General features: G+C 37.1%; 1 protein-coding gene across 1 annotated transcript in view; it reads right to left on the reverse strand.

Moving 5' to 3' along the window:
• LOC143389066 (uncharacterized) overlaps positions 1–17,379 on the reverse strand; it is a 41,169-nt gene extending 23,790 nt beyond the window's left edge. The window contains exon 1 of the mRNA XM_076842386.1: positions 17,167–17,379. Within this exon, the coding sequence (XP_076698501.1) occupies positions 17,167–17,379 (213 nt within the window). The remainder of the gene's footprint in view (positions 1–17,166) is intronic.
• Positions 17,380–17,422: the final 43 nt, after the last annotated feature.

Here is a 17,422-nt window from a genome sequence, read left to right on the forward strand (position 1 = left end):
ATATATAATGGTAGTATATATGTATATGTATAAAGTGCATCTCATATAATTATGAGTATATGTTGCAAGAAATGAACTCTACAGTAATTTTTCTTTTAATTTTTCTGAAACACTATACATACCTAAATCTGGGTTTATGTATTACCAAATATTCAGGATACATTTTATACTTTATAAAGTTTATCACTGACCAATAGACTTTTTTTTCCCAATTTTTAAAAGGAGTAGTATTTATTTCCAATTAGAACATAATACCATCATTTATTTTTTAAATTTTAATTACTTTTTAATTATATATGACAGCAGAATTCATTACAATTCTTATTACACATATAGAACACAATTTTTCATTTCTCTGGTTTTATACAAAGTATATTTACATGAATTCACTTCTTTATACATGTACTTTATATAATAATATACATCATATTCCACCATCATTTATTTTTTAATAAAGTTTTTTTTTTGAGAAAGAGAGAGAGAGAGAGAGAGAGAGAGAGAGAGAGAGAGAGAATCTTTTTTTGTAGATGGACACAACAGAATGCCTTTAATTTTATGTGGTGCTGAGAATTGAGCCCAAGTCCCACCCATGCTAGGTTGAGCACTCTACCACTAAGCCACAATTGCAGCCCTCCACCATCATTTCTAACTCCATGAACCCTCCCCTCCCAATCCCCAACAGGTCATTTTGATACACACTGAAGTATTCTATGAGGTTATGGAAAATATTATATACCTTATAATAATATGAACAGATAAACTTTTTAAACTAATACCTAGCTTAATAATAATAATAATAATAATAATAATAATAATAATAATAATAATTAACAACTTTCCATTTAGAAAACAATAAAGTATACATCTGGTACTACTGACTTCTTTTCAAAAAAAAAATTAAAAAATGACATCTTCTTCAAAAAAAGGGGTTATTTGTGGGAAAAATATAATCTATACTTTCTTAATATCAAGAATAAATTATTTTCAGAAGTAATATATATTTCAATATAAAAATAAAGTAGAACAAGTTTCCACGGCACGTACCTCTAATCCCATTGGATTGGGAGGCTAAGGCAAGATAATTCTGAGTTCAAAACCAGCCTCAGAAACTTAGCAAAGCCCTAAGCAACTATGTGTGACCCAGTCTCTGTGTGCCCCTGGTTTAAAATTCTAGTAAGAAACAACAACAACCAAAAGAATACAGAGTATTGATGAGGACACAAAACAAATTCTCATGAAGTAAAGATGGAGTAGAAATTGCTGTTATTTCTTCATGAAAACTGTTTATGTATATATGAAGTACTCCTTACCAAGCAGCATAGACCTGTGGAAATTATAGTATGTGTGTACCATGGCAGTGTACAGTTACAGGATAGCATAAGGCTAGAGCTATACTTGTCAGCACAGTGGAAATCTGGGGCCTAGGAAGAAAGAGAAGGTACATTCAAAAAATAAAAATAATAAAGTTTGAAAAAAATTGGTTTCTAGAGACCAGAAATATTTTTTATTTAATTAGAGTACAAAATACCACATAAAAGTATTATACTGAAGTTACATCTGTTAAATACATTACATGTATAATGGCTTTCAAAGAAAATATGCAGAACTTATTACAAACTAGATAAAAATTTAGAAAAACACATAAAATACTATGTGTGTAAATAAAATTAATCATTAAAAGACAATTATTTTGACTCAATTTAATATGTAATATTTTGCCATCAAAATTTTAGCATGTTTTTTTTTAAATACAAGAATAGAGCTGGATGTGGTGGTGCACAATTATTATTTCAGCACCATGAGAGGCTGAGTCAGGTGTATTATGAGCTCAAAGCCAGCATCAGCAAAAGTGAGGTCCTAAGCAATTCAGTGAGACACCATCTCTAAATGTTATACAAAATAGGTCTGGGGATATGGCTCAATGGCTAAATTCCCCTGAGTTTAATTCCCAGTACCAAAGAAAAGAAAAGAAAAGAAAGGACCAAAAAAATTTTCATCTTGGAAATAAAATATGTAAAATACTTCAAAATCTTTAATAAAATAAACAAATAATTAGTTATTTTTTGTTACACATTTAATTAATTGCAATACTACAGAAGAATAAATCATAACATGAATCAAATCTGAAACCATATGTATATCAATAGTATTGTTAAGAGCAATACAAAGGCATATGTAAAACCAACAATATGAAAAATAACATTAGATTGAATGAATGAATCTATCCAACCTAAAGTTAGAATTGCGACCTAGTGACAAAGTTCACGGTAAGAGTGTGTGTGCAGAATGTGCAAGGTAGTAAGTTATAACCTTAGCAACACTATAAAAGGCAAATGTTAAGAGGGAATGATGTTGAAAATAAAGCAGAATATTAAAATTAGACACTCTCTCCATCTATAGATACATTTAAGAAAAAAACTACTATGAGTGTCTCTTTGACAAAATTATAATGAGTAGAGAGATTTAGATACACTGAATATCAATCCTGTCTTGAGCAATGTACCATATTTGAGACAAAATCCTCAATTACCATCATCACTATAGTAAACAGAAATGTGAGAGATGGGCTGAGGATTTAGCTCAGTTTTTAGAGTGCCTGCCTTGTATGCACAAGGCCCTAGATTCAATCTCTAGCACCACATAAAGAAAGAAATAAAGAAGGAAAGAAAGAAAGAAAGAAAGAAAGAAAGAAAGAAAGAAAGAAAGAAAGAAAGAAAGAAAGAAAGAAAGAAAAGGAAATATGGGAGAAGTGATACAAAAAAATTGTGGTGATATCTAGGATCCATAAATGGCTTTTCAATTGTTTAATCAGCTGTGATCAAGACACAGAAATACCCAAATATCAAAGCTGTCAATTTATCTAAAAAGAAATCCATCTGCGAGCATATTTTCCCAACTGCTGTTGCTGACAGATGAAGTTCACTCTAGCTTTTATTTTAGGGGAAATATGGAGGAGTCCAGTAATCTACTCTTAGCTTGAGTGAGATTTTAGCACTTCCTGAATCCTGCCCCAACCCTGACACACTAGTAATAATGCCTGAACTACCAATTGCTCCTATAAAAACTTGTGTGTGTGTGTTTGTGTGTGTGTCTGTGTGTGTGTGTGTGTGTGTGTGTGTGTGTGTGTGTGTGTCCTGAATGTCTCAACGTTAACATATTTTGTTTATGTTACTATGTCCTGAAGTTCCAAACTCTGGAACAGAAGTTGACTGAGTTTATGTAAATCTCTAGATTTCAAACAAATGAACTTACATCCTTTCCCAGCACTTTTATGAGCTATAATACCAAACAGTAATTCAGAAAAGAGGTTAAAAACCAATGATCCCTGTTTATTCCAACAAATCTTTACAAAATAGTCCTACATTGGCTACTTCATATAAACTTTCCACATGGATAAATTGCATCAGTCAAACAGATTTTCTGTAGTCTGAGCAGTGTTGTTGAAAAGGTTATTATAAAAATCTGAAAGAGCAAGGTGTGGTGGCAAATCTACTAGCAGCTGGAGAGGTGAGTCAGGAGGATTATAATTTGAAAGACAGCCTTAACAACATAGCAAGGCAATAAGCAACTTAGTGAGACATTAGTGATATATCACCTGTCTCAAAAAAAAAAAAAAGGACTGGGGACATAATTCAGTGGTTAGCACCCCTGGAGTTTAATTCCTAGCACCAAACCAAACAAATATCTGAAACATAGTAGGGACTCCAGAGTATATGTGTATATGTATAGATAAAAAATTTAGTTAAAATATTAAGTTAATAAAATAAGCAACTTAGTGAGATATTAGTGATATATCACCTGTCTCAAAAAAAAAAAAAAAAAAAAAGGACTGGGGACATAACTCAGTGGTTAGCACTCCCGGAGTTTAATTCCTAGCACCAAACCACACCAAACCAAACAAATATTTGAAAGATAGTAGGGACTCCAGAGTATATGTGTATATGTATAGATAAAAATTTTGATTAAAATATAAAGTTAATAAAGATAGTTTTGAAAAAAACTATCATAGTTAAAAGCTCAAAATACAAATGCCATATAATCCACTAATAGTAATATTTTGAAGCAGAGTATTATTGTTAATGTCTGTACTCCTGGTGGCTTTGGAGGATGAAACAGGAGGAAATTAAGTACAAGACCAGCCTCAGAAACTTGGCAATAGTTTAAGTGACTCAATGATACACTGTCTCATTAAAAAAAAGGGGTGTGTAACACAGTGGTAAAGTGCCTAAGTAAATAAAAATAAATAATAATTCTTGGTTAAAAAATGTCCTATAACCAAGTAATTATAATTCTGGATATATATCTAAAGAAATTAGAAATTTTTGTTTAAAATATTACTTTATTTCCATTTTCATTGTAGGTTTATTCACAGTATCTAATAAAAGGAATCAAATGAAGCGCATTTTAGATTCAAGGTATTGATGAAAAGTTTCCTTTTGTCTACTTGCCTTAAAGGCTGCATACTTATAATTCAAACTGCTCCCTAAAAGGCAAGACTCAGATACTGATTTTTCTGAATACTCCAAGAGATTTTGGTACCTCTTGGCAAATTGTGTAAGACTTTTCTAAAACTAAGGAATAGGTAAATATTGGGTTTGGAATGTGGACAACACACAGTATATTCCTCAAGGGTGAATCTTAACTCAGACACTGTGATAAGGTGTCTGAGTCTGGGGAAGAAAGAGGAAGTAAAATCAGAGTTTGAGATAAAACTAGGATCTCAGCTTCACTGATTTCTAGGTTATTGATTTAATCCAAATAGATATTGGAAAAGGGTAAAGGCTACTAATTAAAATGTATCCAAAAGAGGTATTTAAAAAGTACCAGGAGGGGCTGGGGATGTGGCTCAAGTGGTAGCACGCTCACCTGGCATGCGAGTGGCCCGGGTTTGATTCTGAGCACCACATACAAAAAAAGATGTGTCCGCCGAAAACTAAAAAATAAATATTAAAAAAAATTCTCTCTCTCTCTCTCTCTCTCTCTCTCTCTCTCTCTCTCTCTCTCTCCCTCCTAGCTCTCTCTATAAAAAAAAGGACCAGGAAAGAGCTGAAGGTATGGCTCAGTGGGACAGTGCTCCCCTACTACATATGAGGCCTTTAGTTTAATTCTCAGCACCACAGATAAATTTACAAAAAATAAGTAAATATTAAAAAAAAATACCAGGGAAGGGTCCAGGGTTGTGGCTCAGTGGTAGAGTGCTTGGCTAGTATGCATGAGGAAGTGGGTTCAATACTGAATCCATAATAATAATAATAATAATAATAATAATAATAATAATAATATTGTGTTCATCTACAACTAAGAAAAAATATTTTAAAAAAGTACAATAGTGCCATGGCCTGTGACCTTCCAATTAACTGTGTTCTAATTAAGCCTTTGCAATTGAACTTGCTTGTAATTTAAATTAAACTCCAGTTCCACTTTTATTTCCTGCCAAACCAGGACATAGGAGTTTGCTTCAATATTAGGAGTGCTTCTCAATGTCATTTTAATATACTTGTCTTACATATTTAAAAACTCAATTGAAAGCAAACTTGGTGGCACAGGTCATAACCTCTGTGGCTAAGAAAAATTATACATGGGTATCATGAGTTCAAAGCCACCCTCAGCAAAATCAAGGCACTAAGCAACTAACTGTAACCTTCTCTCTAAATAAATACAAAAAAATTAATGGGCTGGGATTGTGTCTCTGTGCCCCTGAGTTAAATACATGGTATTAAAAAAAATAAAAAGAAAAAAGAAAAGAAAAACTCAATTGAGGACAAATACATTAAAGAAACAAACAAACAAAAATAAAACAAAACAAAAACCTTAATTTTGAACAAATTCACTACACTATTGTGAGGATGGCCTTAGACATGGCCTAAACATCTCCATTTTAAAAACTTCAGTTTGACACCTGCAGTCTCACTTCTTTAGGCATGCCTAAAGAAGCCCTGCAGTATTGCCTTCAGACATAAACAAATCACTTCCCCTCAGCCTGAGAAACAGAGTGAGGCCTCTGGCAAGTTGTCCTCACCTAGTAAGAGGGAAGGGTGAGAAGGCCAGGGTGCAGACCACCAGACCAGATGTTTTTGGCCCTAGAGTAAATGATGTCATGGAAATATCTGGAGGTTACTAATAAGGATTGAAAAGGGGGTAAAAAAGCCTCAAAATTTAGTATAAATAATAGAACAAATGAACAGATGTTCAGCCAGCTCAATCAAAAATGCACTTGAGCTCCAGGGGCTAATGAGGACTTGCAATGACATCTCATCATGTCTCATCATTGGCATTATCCTCACCACTCTTAAACTCTACAGCCACATAATGACCTTAGTGAAAGGGGGAAGGGTAAAAGATTATGTGATGTTCTTCTCATGTGATGAAACCTTAATTTCAGTGGGGAGAAATCCAATGGTGAGAATAAAACCAAGAGAATATAGAGCTAAAATTTTTCTTTAACTGTTTTAACACCTAAGTATAATTACTCCAAAATTTATTCTTCATTGTTTTTGTTTTTGGTGTCACAATGGAAAGACAAGTGAGAGACACATGGACAGACACAGGGGATGTATAAAATTTTCTGAGGTTAAACTTTGTTGGCACACCCATTTCTCAAGTCTTTGCTTGGAATCAAGATTTCTTTTCTCTAACATAGTAAATCATTAAGATTTGGTAAATTAGAATGCTTATTATTTTTAACTTTACATCAAAATTGATTCAAGATATTTTCTTGCCAAGAATTTATTTATTTCATGATCCTCAGATTTTTGAGGCTTACTTAATATTCTTATCATCTTTCTCTTATGCTTGCATTACTCAGAGATAGAATTGCTGTACTCTTTCTTATGTATTTTGTTAAGAGTAAAAACTTCAGAGTATTTGTTTGGGTATCAAAAGCATTTTAATTTAATCTCATGGTAAAACCACTCTAAGTACTCCTCAAATTGAGGTTTGCTTCAGAGCATATTTTACTGAGTATTTGTGTTTCACAAAACAGATAAAAAAAAATTCAGTCACTAAAAGCTATTTATTTACTGAGATATGTAAAATTTGGATTTTTAATTTTTTTACAGATACAATAATATTTGATAATAATATTTATGATGCTTTCATGAACAAAAGGATATTACAAGAATAGATATATTTCACTATACCTTAATAAAAATGTACATGTACATGTATCATTATTTAAATGTTTATTTTTACCTCTGAGTATATTTTTCCAATATTATTATAAAATAAATCATATAAGATTTATTAATTTGTATTTATTTGTTTTTTACCATATTTTGTTATTATGTTATTGTTACATACATTTTGCTGGCTAATACATTCTTAAAAAGGAAATACTGTGTAATAATCATAGCAATTTTACTTTAATTTTAAAGACCTTTTTAAACTACTCTTTTAATACATATTTTATTTTATCTTCCTAAAACCTTCTAGAATGTGTAAATTTATAAATATATACATTGAAGAACAAGAGATCCTATGGCAATAAGTAATATATCAAAGTAAAAAAAATTTGATAAATTCAGTGCTAGAATTAACACTGTTTTCCTGAATTGCAATGATGTCTCTAATGCAGATAGTAAACAAAACATTATACTAACTAAAGAACTGTAATTGAAATGATTCAGCAAACTATTTGCCATGCCCATATGTGTCCTCAATTTTAATCAAATATATATTAGATTTATTTCATAATCTCTAGGTTAATTTATTCCTTTGTGATCATTATCTCTTCTTTGAGACATAACCTCTAATAAAAATCCTCATTTGGCCTCTGGATGTGTATACAGTAAGCAAAAAAAAAAAAATCTCAAGAGTTATCCCTATTATATTCATAATATATTTTTCACCTATCCCCAAGGACTTTCACATATTGGTCAGTTACACACACCAAGCAATATGAAAGTTCATGAAGTTTTGCAGTATAACATTTTTATACTTCCAAGCTATTTCTAAGACTTCCTTGTGCTTTATTGAATACATCAGGGAAAATAAATATGTCTTTTTTGGACCCAGAACTTGAAATGACACTGGACTCAAGAGATCAAGTTTATGAAGACAGGAGTTATGTGTATGGCTTCTGTTTATCTGCAGAAGAGTTGTCAAGGTGAAAGGGGTTGTATGAGAATGGCCTTAGGTCTGAGCCTAAGCAACTCCTGTAATGCCAGATTCATGGGACCCCAATAAACCTCCAGGATCCAAAACTGATGCAATCACACAACAGTGTTGATTGTAACCTCAACCCTGGTCTCACAACAATTTCAGATGCAGAGGTCCCAAGAGTGAGTCCCGACCCTTAGTTCAGTGAGGATTAATGAGATTTTGGGGGATACTGTATGCATCACAACATCACACAGCCAATCATTTCACATCACAGGAAAGTAAAAAAAAAAACAACTCTTAATATTGAATAGCACATTCATTGGCAGGAACAAGTCAGGTAAGGGTGATTTGTTAGTTCAAGTGGTGGATACATTTGAACTGATTGGTTTAGGCTATGAGGGGTTGCAAGAGTGAATATAATAAACTTGCAGGGTTGCCTAATCATTTTACCAATCACCAAACTACTGGGAAGGTCACCTGGCATTTCAGGTATTTTCCCTGTCTCACACTGATTGTGGTTGCTATGGGGTGACTATGGGTCCTAACCTAGTGTAACTGAGTCAGGGTCACCTAGCATGGAAGATCAATCCAGTTATTTACAGACACAACTCAGCAGGTTGGGTATGTGCCTAGGAGCACTCTGGGTTTTTCCAAGGACAAGGGTAACTCCCCCCTTTGGACAGTCTTTGCTCTGAGATAGAGGCTGATTTCTCATAAATGGAGTCACATCAGTTTCTCACTCCATTATTAGAGGTCATTAATCACTAGGCACACCCACAGAGCTCTCTAATATGGCCTCAGACAAATTACTTCCCCTCACCCTGATAAACTGAGTAAAGCCTCTGGCAGGCTTTTCTCTCCTGATAAGAGTGAAAGGTGAGAATATCAAGATGGAGACCACCAGACCAGATGTTTCTGACCCCAGGGTAAAAAATATCAAGGAGAAATCTGGTGGCACCTGATAAGAATTGCCAGGGGTGGTAAAAAAAAACAAAATTCAGTTTAATAATAGAGCTAATAAACAGGGATTCAGCCAGCCTAAACAAGTATGCACTCAAGCTGGAGAGGCTGATGAGAACCTGCACTGACATCTCATAACTTGCCATCATTCTCCTGATTCTCTCTTTGATCCTCACTGTTCTCAAACTTTACCACCTAGTCTAGACTTTGTGAGAGCTGCAACTTCTCCCTCTGACCCTCTCCTCAACTGGTCATCCACTCCATACCAGAAAAAGCCTGTTTTGGTTCAGTACCTGATCACTGCTGTCTGAGTGAATGTGGATCTGCAGGTCATAAAGCCTAAGGCTTGAGACTTTTGAACTTGGCATAAAGAGGAAATGTCATGTCACTAGCCTATCATGTTTCGTAATGCTCAAAATTAATCTAAAATTGTTTTCTGTGAATTATTTAATCTAGAATTGCTTGCTGTTATTTGATTCTCTCCATTGCAGTGCCTATTATTAAGAATTGTTGTTTTCTTCATTAAGAACCTGTAAAGTTGTATTGAGTAATTTGAATGAATAAAGAATTGAAAGGGGTAGAAACACATGGACATTCTTTGTTTCTCCCCTTGACTGCATATGTCACAAATTTTCCCCCTGGCAATAGGTTGTTATTATTTTTAAAGTACCAAATTAAGGAATTCTTATCACTAAAGATTATTTTTATGTTCAATTCTAAATGTCAACTATATTTTTGGTATTATCTCTGTCCTCTGACTGTTATTGTTACCACTGTTTACTGGTAATGAGGCCTTGCTTCCCTGAATGCTGAAGTATAACACCAGAGAAGCATGCCAGGGCAAGTTTAGAGTGGAGAGTTGAAGCTTTATTAAATGACAGCAGAAAAGCTTCTCCCTGAAGGAAAAAAAAGGACCCAATGTAGTGACACCCCCTTTCTCCAAAGAAAAGCCCTCTTAACCATGGCTGAATTGGGGACTGTCAGCCAAAGTGTCTCTGCAAAAGAGTTCAATGTAGATAACTTCCTATTTTTGTGTCACCCTGTTTACTTGACAACTGGCTGAGAAGATACCAGCACTCTGGATGCTGGACAACCCCTTACTAGTTTTTCCCAAATGTATCCAGTAGAGTACTTTGAAGAAATGTGCAAACAAGGCCTCTGGCCTTGAACTGGCCTTCACAGGGATGTCTACATTTTTAAGATAAGTTACAAATTGGCTCCAAGGTAACAGCTGGCAAGGGGAGGAAGAAAGAAATGAAGAAGCTCTCACCTTCTCAGGTGTTGTCATTGAAGGGTTAATTTGCCCAGAACAGTGAAAGAAAATGTTGCTTTTATGTGAACTTCTGAGCCCCTTCCCTTACAGACTAGGTATAATACTCTGAAACTCTCTGAACATGGGGTTCAGAGGATTGATTGATTACAACAAAAGCTGTGCCCTCTGAACCTGGCTGAAGCCAAATAAAACTGTTTCCTGCTATCTTCAGTGCCTTGACTCATTTGTCTCTACAAAAAACTGGGACACAGTGCTGGAGGGAGTTCTGTCAAATGTGGTGAGTCAGTGTCTATAGGAGAAAACACCAACTGGGCTGCTATCCCATACATCTTTCCCACTTCAGGGAAAAAACTGATTCAGGGAATTGCCCTGAAACCTCTCCCCACAACAAGATGCCTTTACATATAAATGTTTGCTGTCTTCCCCATGTGAGTCAAATGTCATTTGGAAGCCAATGGCAGATCCACATGTCCCCACCACAGATGTTTTATCACACAGCTGCACTCCATTGCTCCAGGACCAGTTCCCAGCAGGCTCCAACTCACTGGCATCTTTGTTCTACACCATTTTCATGAATTCCAGTTAAATAAGGGACTGTCTGGCTCAGTCATGATGAGCAACAGGACATTCAAAGATTCCCCAGTGCTTCCTGGTCATGAGAATTTCAAAAGTTTCATGATATTGGTCTAGCCATCATTCAAGGATAAAGTAGGTGGCACTGTAGGTTTTGATTCATTTAGAAAACAGTAAGTGGTGATTAATCTCCTATCAATGAAAGCTCTGAAGAAGTCACAAAGGCAAGTCTTCCCAAAAAGCAGCCAAAAGTTTACATGAAGCCAGGCACGTTGGGGTCTATAATGTGAGGTCCCTGTGTGTTTTGGTTCACAACTATGGCTGACAAGTCTTTCACAATTAAATCATGTGATTCCCAGTGCTGTGGAGGAAAGCCACCCTGGGCCTAAATCTCAGTTTCCAAGGGCACATCTCATGCTTGGCCTCCTCAAATCCCAACACAATTCATGGCAATACTTCTCTAAGGTCAGTTCCAGAACTCAATCTCTAATGGGAATCACACCAGACATCAAGCTGAGGTTGGCCCAGTCATCTCTTCCAACCACCACACAAATGATAACAATTTCAACAAAAATGCTCTCACAAGTCCCTCATCTTCTTTCATATAGTCAATCATCATAACATTCTGGCTGGAGGTTTCCATATGGAAAGCAGTCCTAGATGGTGTCCAAAGTAAGCTCCCATGCCCCTCATTTGCCTAAAGCCATGGTGACCTAGACACCCCTCTCGAGAACCAGGATAGATAAAATGAGCCTGCAGGTAATACTGCTTTGCTTCTCAAATTAGATGCCTACTGACTGCTGGGGGTAGATTCTTTATGTGTACTAGAGTCATAGAAAAAACCAACCACCTCTATGCAAGCTACTGCAGGGCTTGGAACAACCTATTTGACCCAAAGGATCCCTGTTCTCACTTCAAGGAAGTCAGGAGTCTTACCAGAGGAAAGTGAGAGACTTCATCCAAAATTACTCTTTTAATTTTGTCATTTTAATTATTGATGGACACATGGCATTTTTATTTAGTTTTATGGGATGCTCAGAATCTAAGCCACAGCCTAAAACATGGGCAAGAGGCTGATTCAGACACATCCCCTTACAGAGCACCTTACCAAGGAGCCACAGGGGAAGTCCCTTAATTTCCATTTTGAAATTATTTTCTTAAGGCTTCATAAAGCAGTGGCCTGAGGCAAAGACCTTCCTGACATTCAGGGGAACAGATCAATAGGTAAGAAAAAAGCCTGGGGACAGATGTTTCCACATGATGAACACTATCGCACTGACAGCTCCTGATCATGCTACTTGGGTTGCTATGTAGCCAAGCAGGGTTTCTCCACTGAGAGCCTTACCAGTCACAATGATTTCTGAGTTTTATGAGATGCTTGGCATTCCATTCAGCAATCCAGTATATAAATATGTCACAGAGTTTGGAGATGGTACATATCTTGGACACAAAACCACAGCCCCTTCTGGAGAGTGGCCAAAATTCAGGAAGAATATAGAAACTTAGGAACATAGTAGGTGTTGCTTATCTGCAAGGCAAACAGCAATACATTCATATATTCACCAGGAGGAGTGCTGGGAAGCTTTCCATTAGACAGGAACATCCAATGATGCATTTTTTTTATTGTCTTTGACCACACACACAGTGAGATCCATTGACATAGAAACACTCACCTTTAGCAAAAGGACTCATTAGTAAACAGTCCACTCCAAACCAAACAAACTGTATTTTCTCCATATTCTCAGAACATGAGACAAAATCACAAATTCAAACACACAACCACAAAGACACACATACACCACTCTGGAGTTAGTCTGCATCTATCCAAAGTGTTCTCTGACTAGTGGGTGACATTATGTTCCCAAAGAGTGGCCTGTCTTGTATCAGCTCTGGTCTCCTTGGCCAACTCTGTGAAGCTGTCAGGAGCCAGCAATGAGCCAGTACCTTCCTTCTCAGGAAAGGCCCCTCTTCAGAGCTTTCCTGGTATTTGGCCATCCCCACATCAGTAGGTGCCAAGAAAGAATGACTCTGACATTGGTAAATCCAAACAAGTGAGCCCACAAGGACTGGGACTGGCTCTGGGTGCCTCACTACCTGGATCCCAAGAAGAGAGTTCCATCACCAAGAAAGTGAAATGAGGTCAATTCATTCAAGAAAATAAATGAGGTCACTGCCTTGGAAACCACTTTGTTTTAACAGTGGTTTTCAAGAGTCCCTTGAGATGGAGGCTGCCCCATCCTCCTGTGATGTTTTCACAAGTTATAAAGGTATTCATACCATAAGCGCCCAGCATTAGCTATCCCCACAGGCCTGGTTTGGTCCATATTGTCTTCATTGAGAATAGAGAGGCTGATTCAGATACATCCCTTCATCCTGACCGGGTTGTTTGCCATGGAAGATAACTTCAGGCCTCTCAGGTCCTACATAGCTGCCTACATCTTCTCCAAGGATCATTTCTACATCTACCTTTGAGGTTCTCAACAGGTGAAGGATCCCCTACATACCTGTATTGCAAGATCAACTCTGTACTTGCTCTTACAAGAAATTAGATTGAGGAAACAGAGTATGCTTAGGGTTAATATCATGTTCAATTTGGACTAGGAGTCATTCTGCTGGATGAGAATACTGGCATTGAGAAACTGGGATCTTTATCAGACTGTATAGGTGAAATGTAAGTACAAAAACAGAAAACTAGGTAAGATCTGAAGCACAGAAAGGCATTGAGCCCTTGATATGAATACATAGTTTTTAGTTAAGTTCTGCACAGATATATCATATAAACCAGTATACCAAGGCATAGGATCTGTTACCTCAGATTATTGAATGTAGAAGAGAACATTCATTGAAATAGAGATAGTAGTTAGGATTGCAGGGTAGGTTTAGGATAAAGAGTGAATTTAGGATTTGGACAAATAGTCCTTTTACAGTAAGGTTTCTGTTAGAGAGTGAATGTGAATATCAGCACACAGCAAGAGTCAGTCACAAGAATGGACTTGGGAAACTACATAGGAAAATAGATATCAAAATAGATGTTAGGAGATCGGGCAAAGTACAAAGTGAGTGCTAGGATTAAATATATTTTCAACAGGGGGATGGTGGAATATATAATCGTAGGAATAAAGAAATATATAGTCACCATTAAGATTGAAATTTGAAAGCATTAGGCAATGTAGATATGGATGTTTTTAGTAATCCATGCTCTCATTAAAAATAAATCAATTAATTATTAAAATTCTTTGGTAGAATCATAAGACTAGATTCTCCCTATAGTACATATTCTTCATCTCATTTTTAATAAAACTCAAAGGATTTATCTTGTTTGTAAAGGTTTTCCCAGCATATTCCTTGACATAAACTGAATCTTCCATTACCACCAGTGGACACCAGTTCTGAGTTAGATAAGCGGACTTCACAGGCTCTGACCAGGAGCACCCAGGCCTTAGACAATTTTGTTTTCTGGGCCAGTTTCATCCTTTTTCTTCTATGTCTGCCTCTCAAAATTGACTCTTCATTTGTGACCAAATTCAAAATCCATATTCTTGAATTGGCTTTGTAAAGCTGCAGAGGCAAAAGAAGCTTCCCCCTTTCTTCCCTCCTGCTAGCAGATTGCTATGAACTCTCCTCAACAAATACACCCATTCAAGCCCCAAGTGCTTTGGATTTTTCCTCTTAAGGCACAGGATGGTTGTTTGCTCCTATTAAATATTCACAAACTATTTGTTGAATGACAAGTTTAATATTTTTGAAATTGTGTTCTCTCTCCCCAAACTGACACTGCTGATAGGTCCCATCTTCTGACCTAAACACAAATCAGGTCCCAATCAGGATATAAAACCTGAAGTCTTTCCTCCCCTACAACACTGTTGTCATAATGATCTCTCTGAAACAGAAATCTGGACGTGCCATGCTATTTTAAAAATTGCCATCATCCCTCCCTCATTCAAAGCTAAATTCCATGAGCTTCATGTAACTTATAAGGTTTCATGATTTTCTTTCTTCTGCAGCCAATTATCTGCAGCTTGGAATTATGTGCTTCCCATTAACATCAGGGAGTTGCCTCTTACACAAGTGCCCCAAAGGCCTACATCATTCAAAAGTTTTATTATTTAATAGCATTTCTTCCATGTGAATAAATATAAACTGTATAGATGTCACAGCAGTTTGTAACAGTGGATTCACCTTGGAGGAACATGTTTCACCCCATATGCCTCTGCCCAGAAGCTCTGTTATTAGTTCATATCAGATATTTTCCTAAATCTACAGAAGAACATGTGATAGTAGATTGGTGAACTTCTTCCTGTTATTTTATTACATTCAAATCCTGTTTCGAACTTTCAGATTTTGAAACATTACCCCAGGCATTAACTTGAGCCCTAGTAGCACTATTTAATGAAGATTTTAGTTATGTTTTTATAATGTATAGGGAAATAATTTGTAGAGTCATGGTTATGGCTCATATGTCTCACCAAAATTCATGTTGAAATTTAATCCCCATTGTGAGTTATTGAAAAGATAGAAATTTAACCCTTGTATGGGATTTGGGAGGTAATTAGATTAAATTAGGTAATAGGAGTAGAACTGTAACAAATGGGAATCTGCTTTTAACAAAAAAGAGGCAGAGAAACCTGAACTGGTACATTCTGCCTCACCCTGTGATGCCCTACACCACATTGAGGATCTAAAAAGAGGATCCAACAAAAAGAAGAACTTTTCCATTTGCAGCATCTCATCATTGGATTACAAGAAACTGAAGCAGTTGCTGATCTGCTGCTGGATCTTGGTACCTAGTCATGATATCATCAATAAGAAAACAACCCCCAAGGAGTTGGTCTGTTCTGATCAAGAAAGTTTGGTGATCAGCCAACCCACTTTCCTCTCTGAGCTCTGGGCTCCCTAAATTCCTTAGGGATCCAGAAAGCCTGGTGCTCACAGGAGACACCAGAATGGGACTGGACTGTCCTTATGTATGTGGATGGAACCATCCTGCAAGTGAGGGTTTATCATGATCACCTGCGAAATTTGTTCTTTATGTCCATAAAGAGATGTTCAAAGTTCCTGTCATGTCTGCATATCAGCATGGGTATTCTCTAAGGTGGGAAAGAAAAAAAAAATTTTTGAAATTAAAACCATAGTGGAGGCTTTCATCTGAAGACAGATATATGTATATATATTCTTTCCAGTGACTCAGTGGAAGTACCAAGCCAGACAGTTTATTCCTGGGAAAGGCATATAGCTTTGTTTTCTCCTGATGACTCTTTTCCACCCCCACTCTTTGGACACAGTAACACAAGAAATCCAGCCTGGCTACAGTGGCCTTGCAGATAATGACCTGTAGAATAGTGTATCTGAGGACCACAAAAGCAGAAGAGAACTGAAGGAGAAGGAATGGAATATGCATATTTGTGATCTATCCAGCAACACTGAGCAGAGACTCTGCACAAGGTAGACACTCTCAGGACGAATTAAAAATGATTTTGCACTGAAACAACTGACAGTCTGATTGTGGGCAATGAGGAAAAAAAATACATCTGAGTATAACACCTGATTGGACCTGGAATGATGAGTGAAGCCATGGGAAGGAACAGTGTAGAAGTGACGTTGTGCTCAGGGAGTCAGAATGCAGGTCAAAGATTTTGATGCAATAAGGAAGGAAGGAGATGTAGACAGCTGGAAGGTCAGGCTGGGGCCAGGTTACAGGGCCTCTATGCCAGAGGGAGGAGTGTGGTAGAGGGCATATAACACTGTCTGCATGCTGTGGACTGGCTGAGGGTGGGGGTTCCTGACTTCTCCTTTCCAGGGGTGCCTGCACAGATGCTTCCTACATCCTGGCATTCTGACAGGAAAATAAGATGAAGTGGTGCTGCTGGCACTGGGCAGCTGGACTGAAAGCTGTATTCCCTGTACTGAAGCCATGGCCATGACTGTTAGAAGATTAGGGAATGGAGAAGGTCTGTATGGTGGTTCCTGGGAATGAACTGCATATGCAACTGAAGGGACAGCATCAGTGAAAGGTTTTCTTGGTTGTGGAAACTCAGTTCACTGAGACTTGAGGCTACTCTGGGGAACAGGTGCAGATTGTGATGGTGATGTGGAAGAGAGCTGGGACACCTCCCAGCCTACAGAACGTGAAGTGACTACAGATCACCAGTAGGGAGGAGATATCACAGACAATACCCTGGTGTCACTTCTGTTTCCCCTGAAACTCATAAGGGTTGATCATAACTGACATAAGCAAATCCTTAGCTGAGAGCCCATCCTACCTTGAGGGGCAGCCAGGGCTTGCCCTGGAGGAAGCAGCTACTGATCTGCTGCTTGATCTTCTCATGGTCAAATTCGTGTAAGGTCTCCCTGCCTTGCTCCAATTGATACTGGCAGTTGGAGAGAATCAGTGGAGTCAAGTCCTGCTCCACTTTGTAACTGACAACATTCAAGTCAGTGACCTCTGAGGCATCCACGGAATAGCTGAGGGACATAATATACAGTTGTTGTTGTCCAGGGAAGGTATGTGGGGCTTAG

This window comes from Callospermophilus lateralis, unplaced genomic scaffold, assembly GCF_048772815.1.
Source record: "Callospermophilus lateralis isolate mCalLat2 unplaced genomic scaffold, mCalLat2.hap1 Scaffold_43, whole genome shotgun sequence".
In the NCBI taxonomy this organism is placed as follows: domain Eukaryota; kingdom Metazoa; phylum Chordata; class Mammalia; order Rodentia; family Sciuridae; genus Callospermophilus; species Callospermophilus lateralis.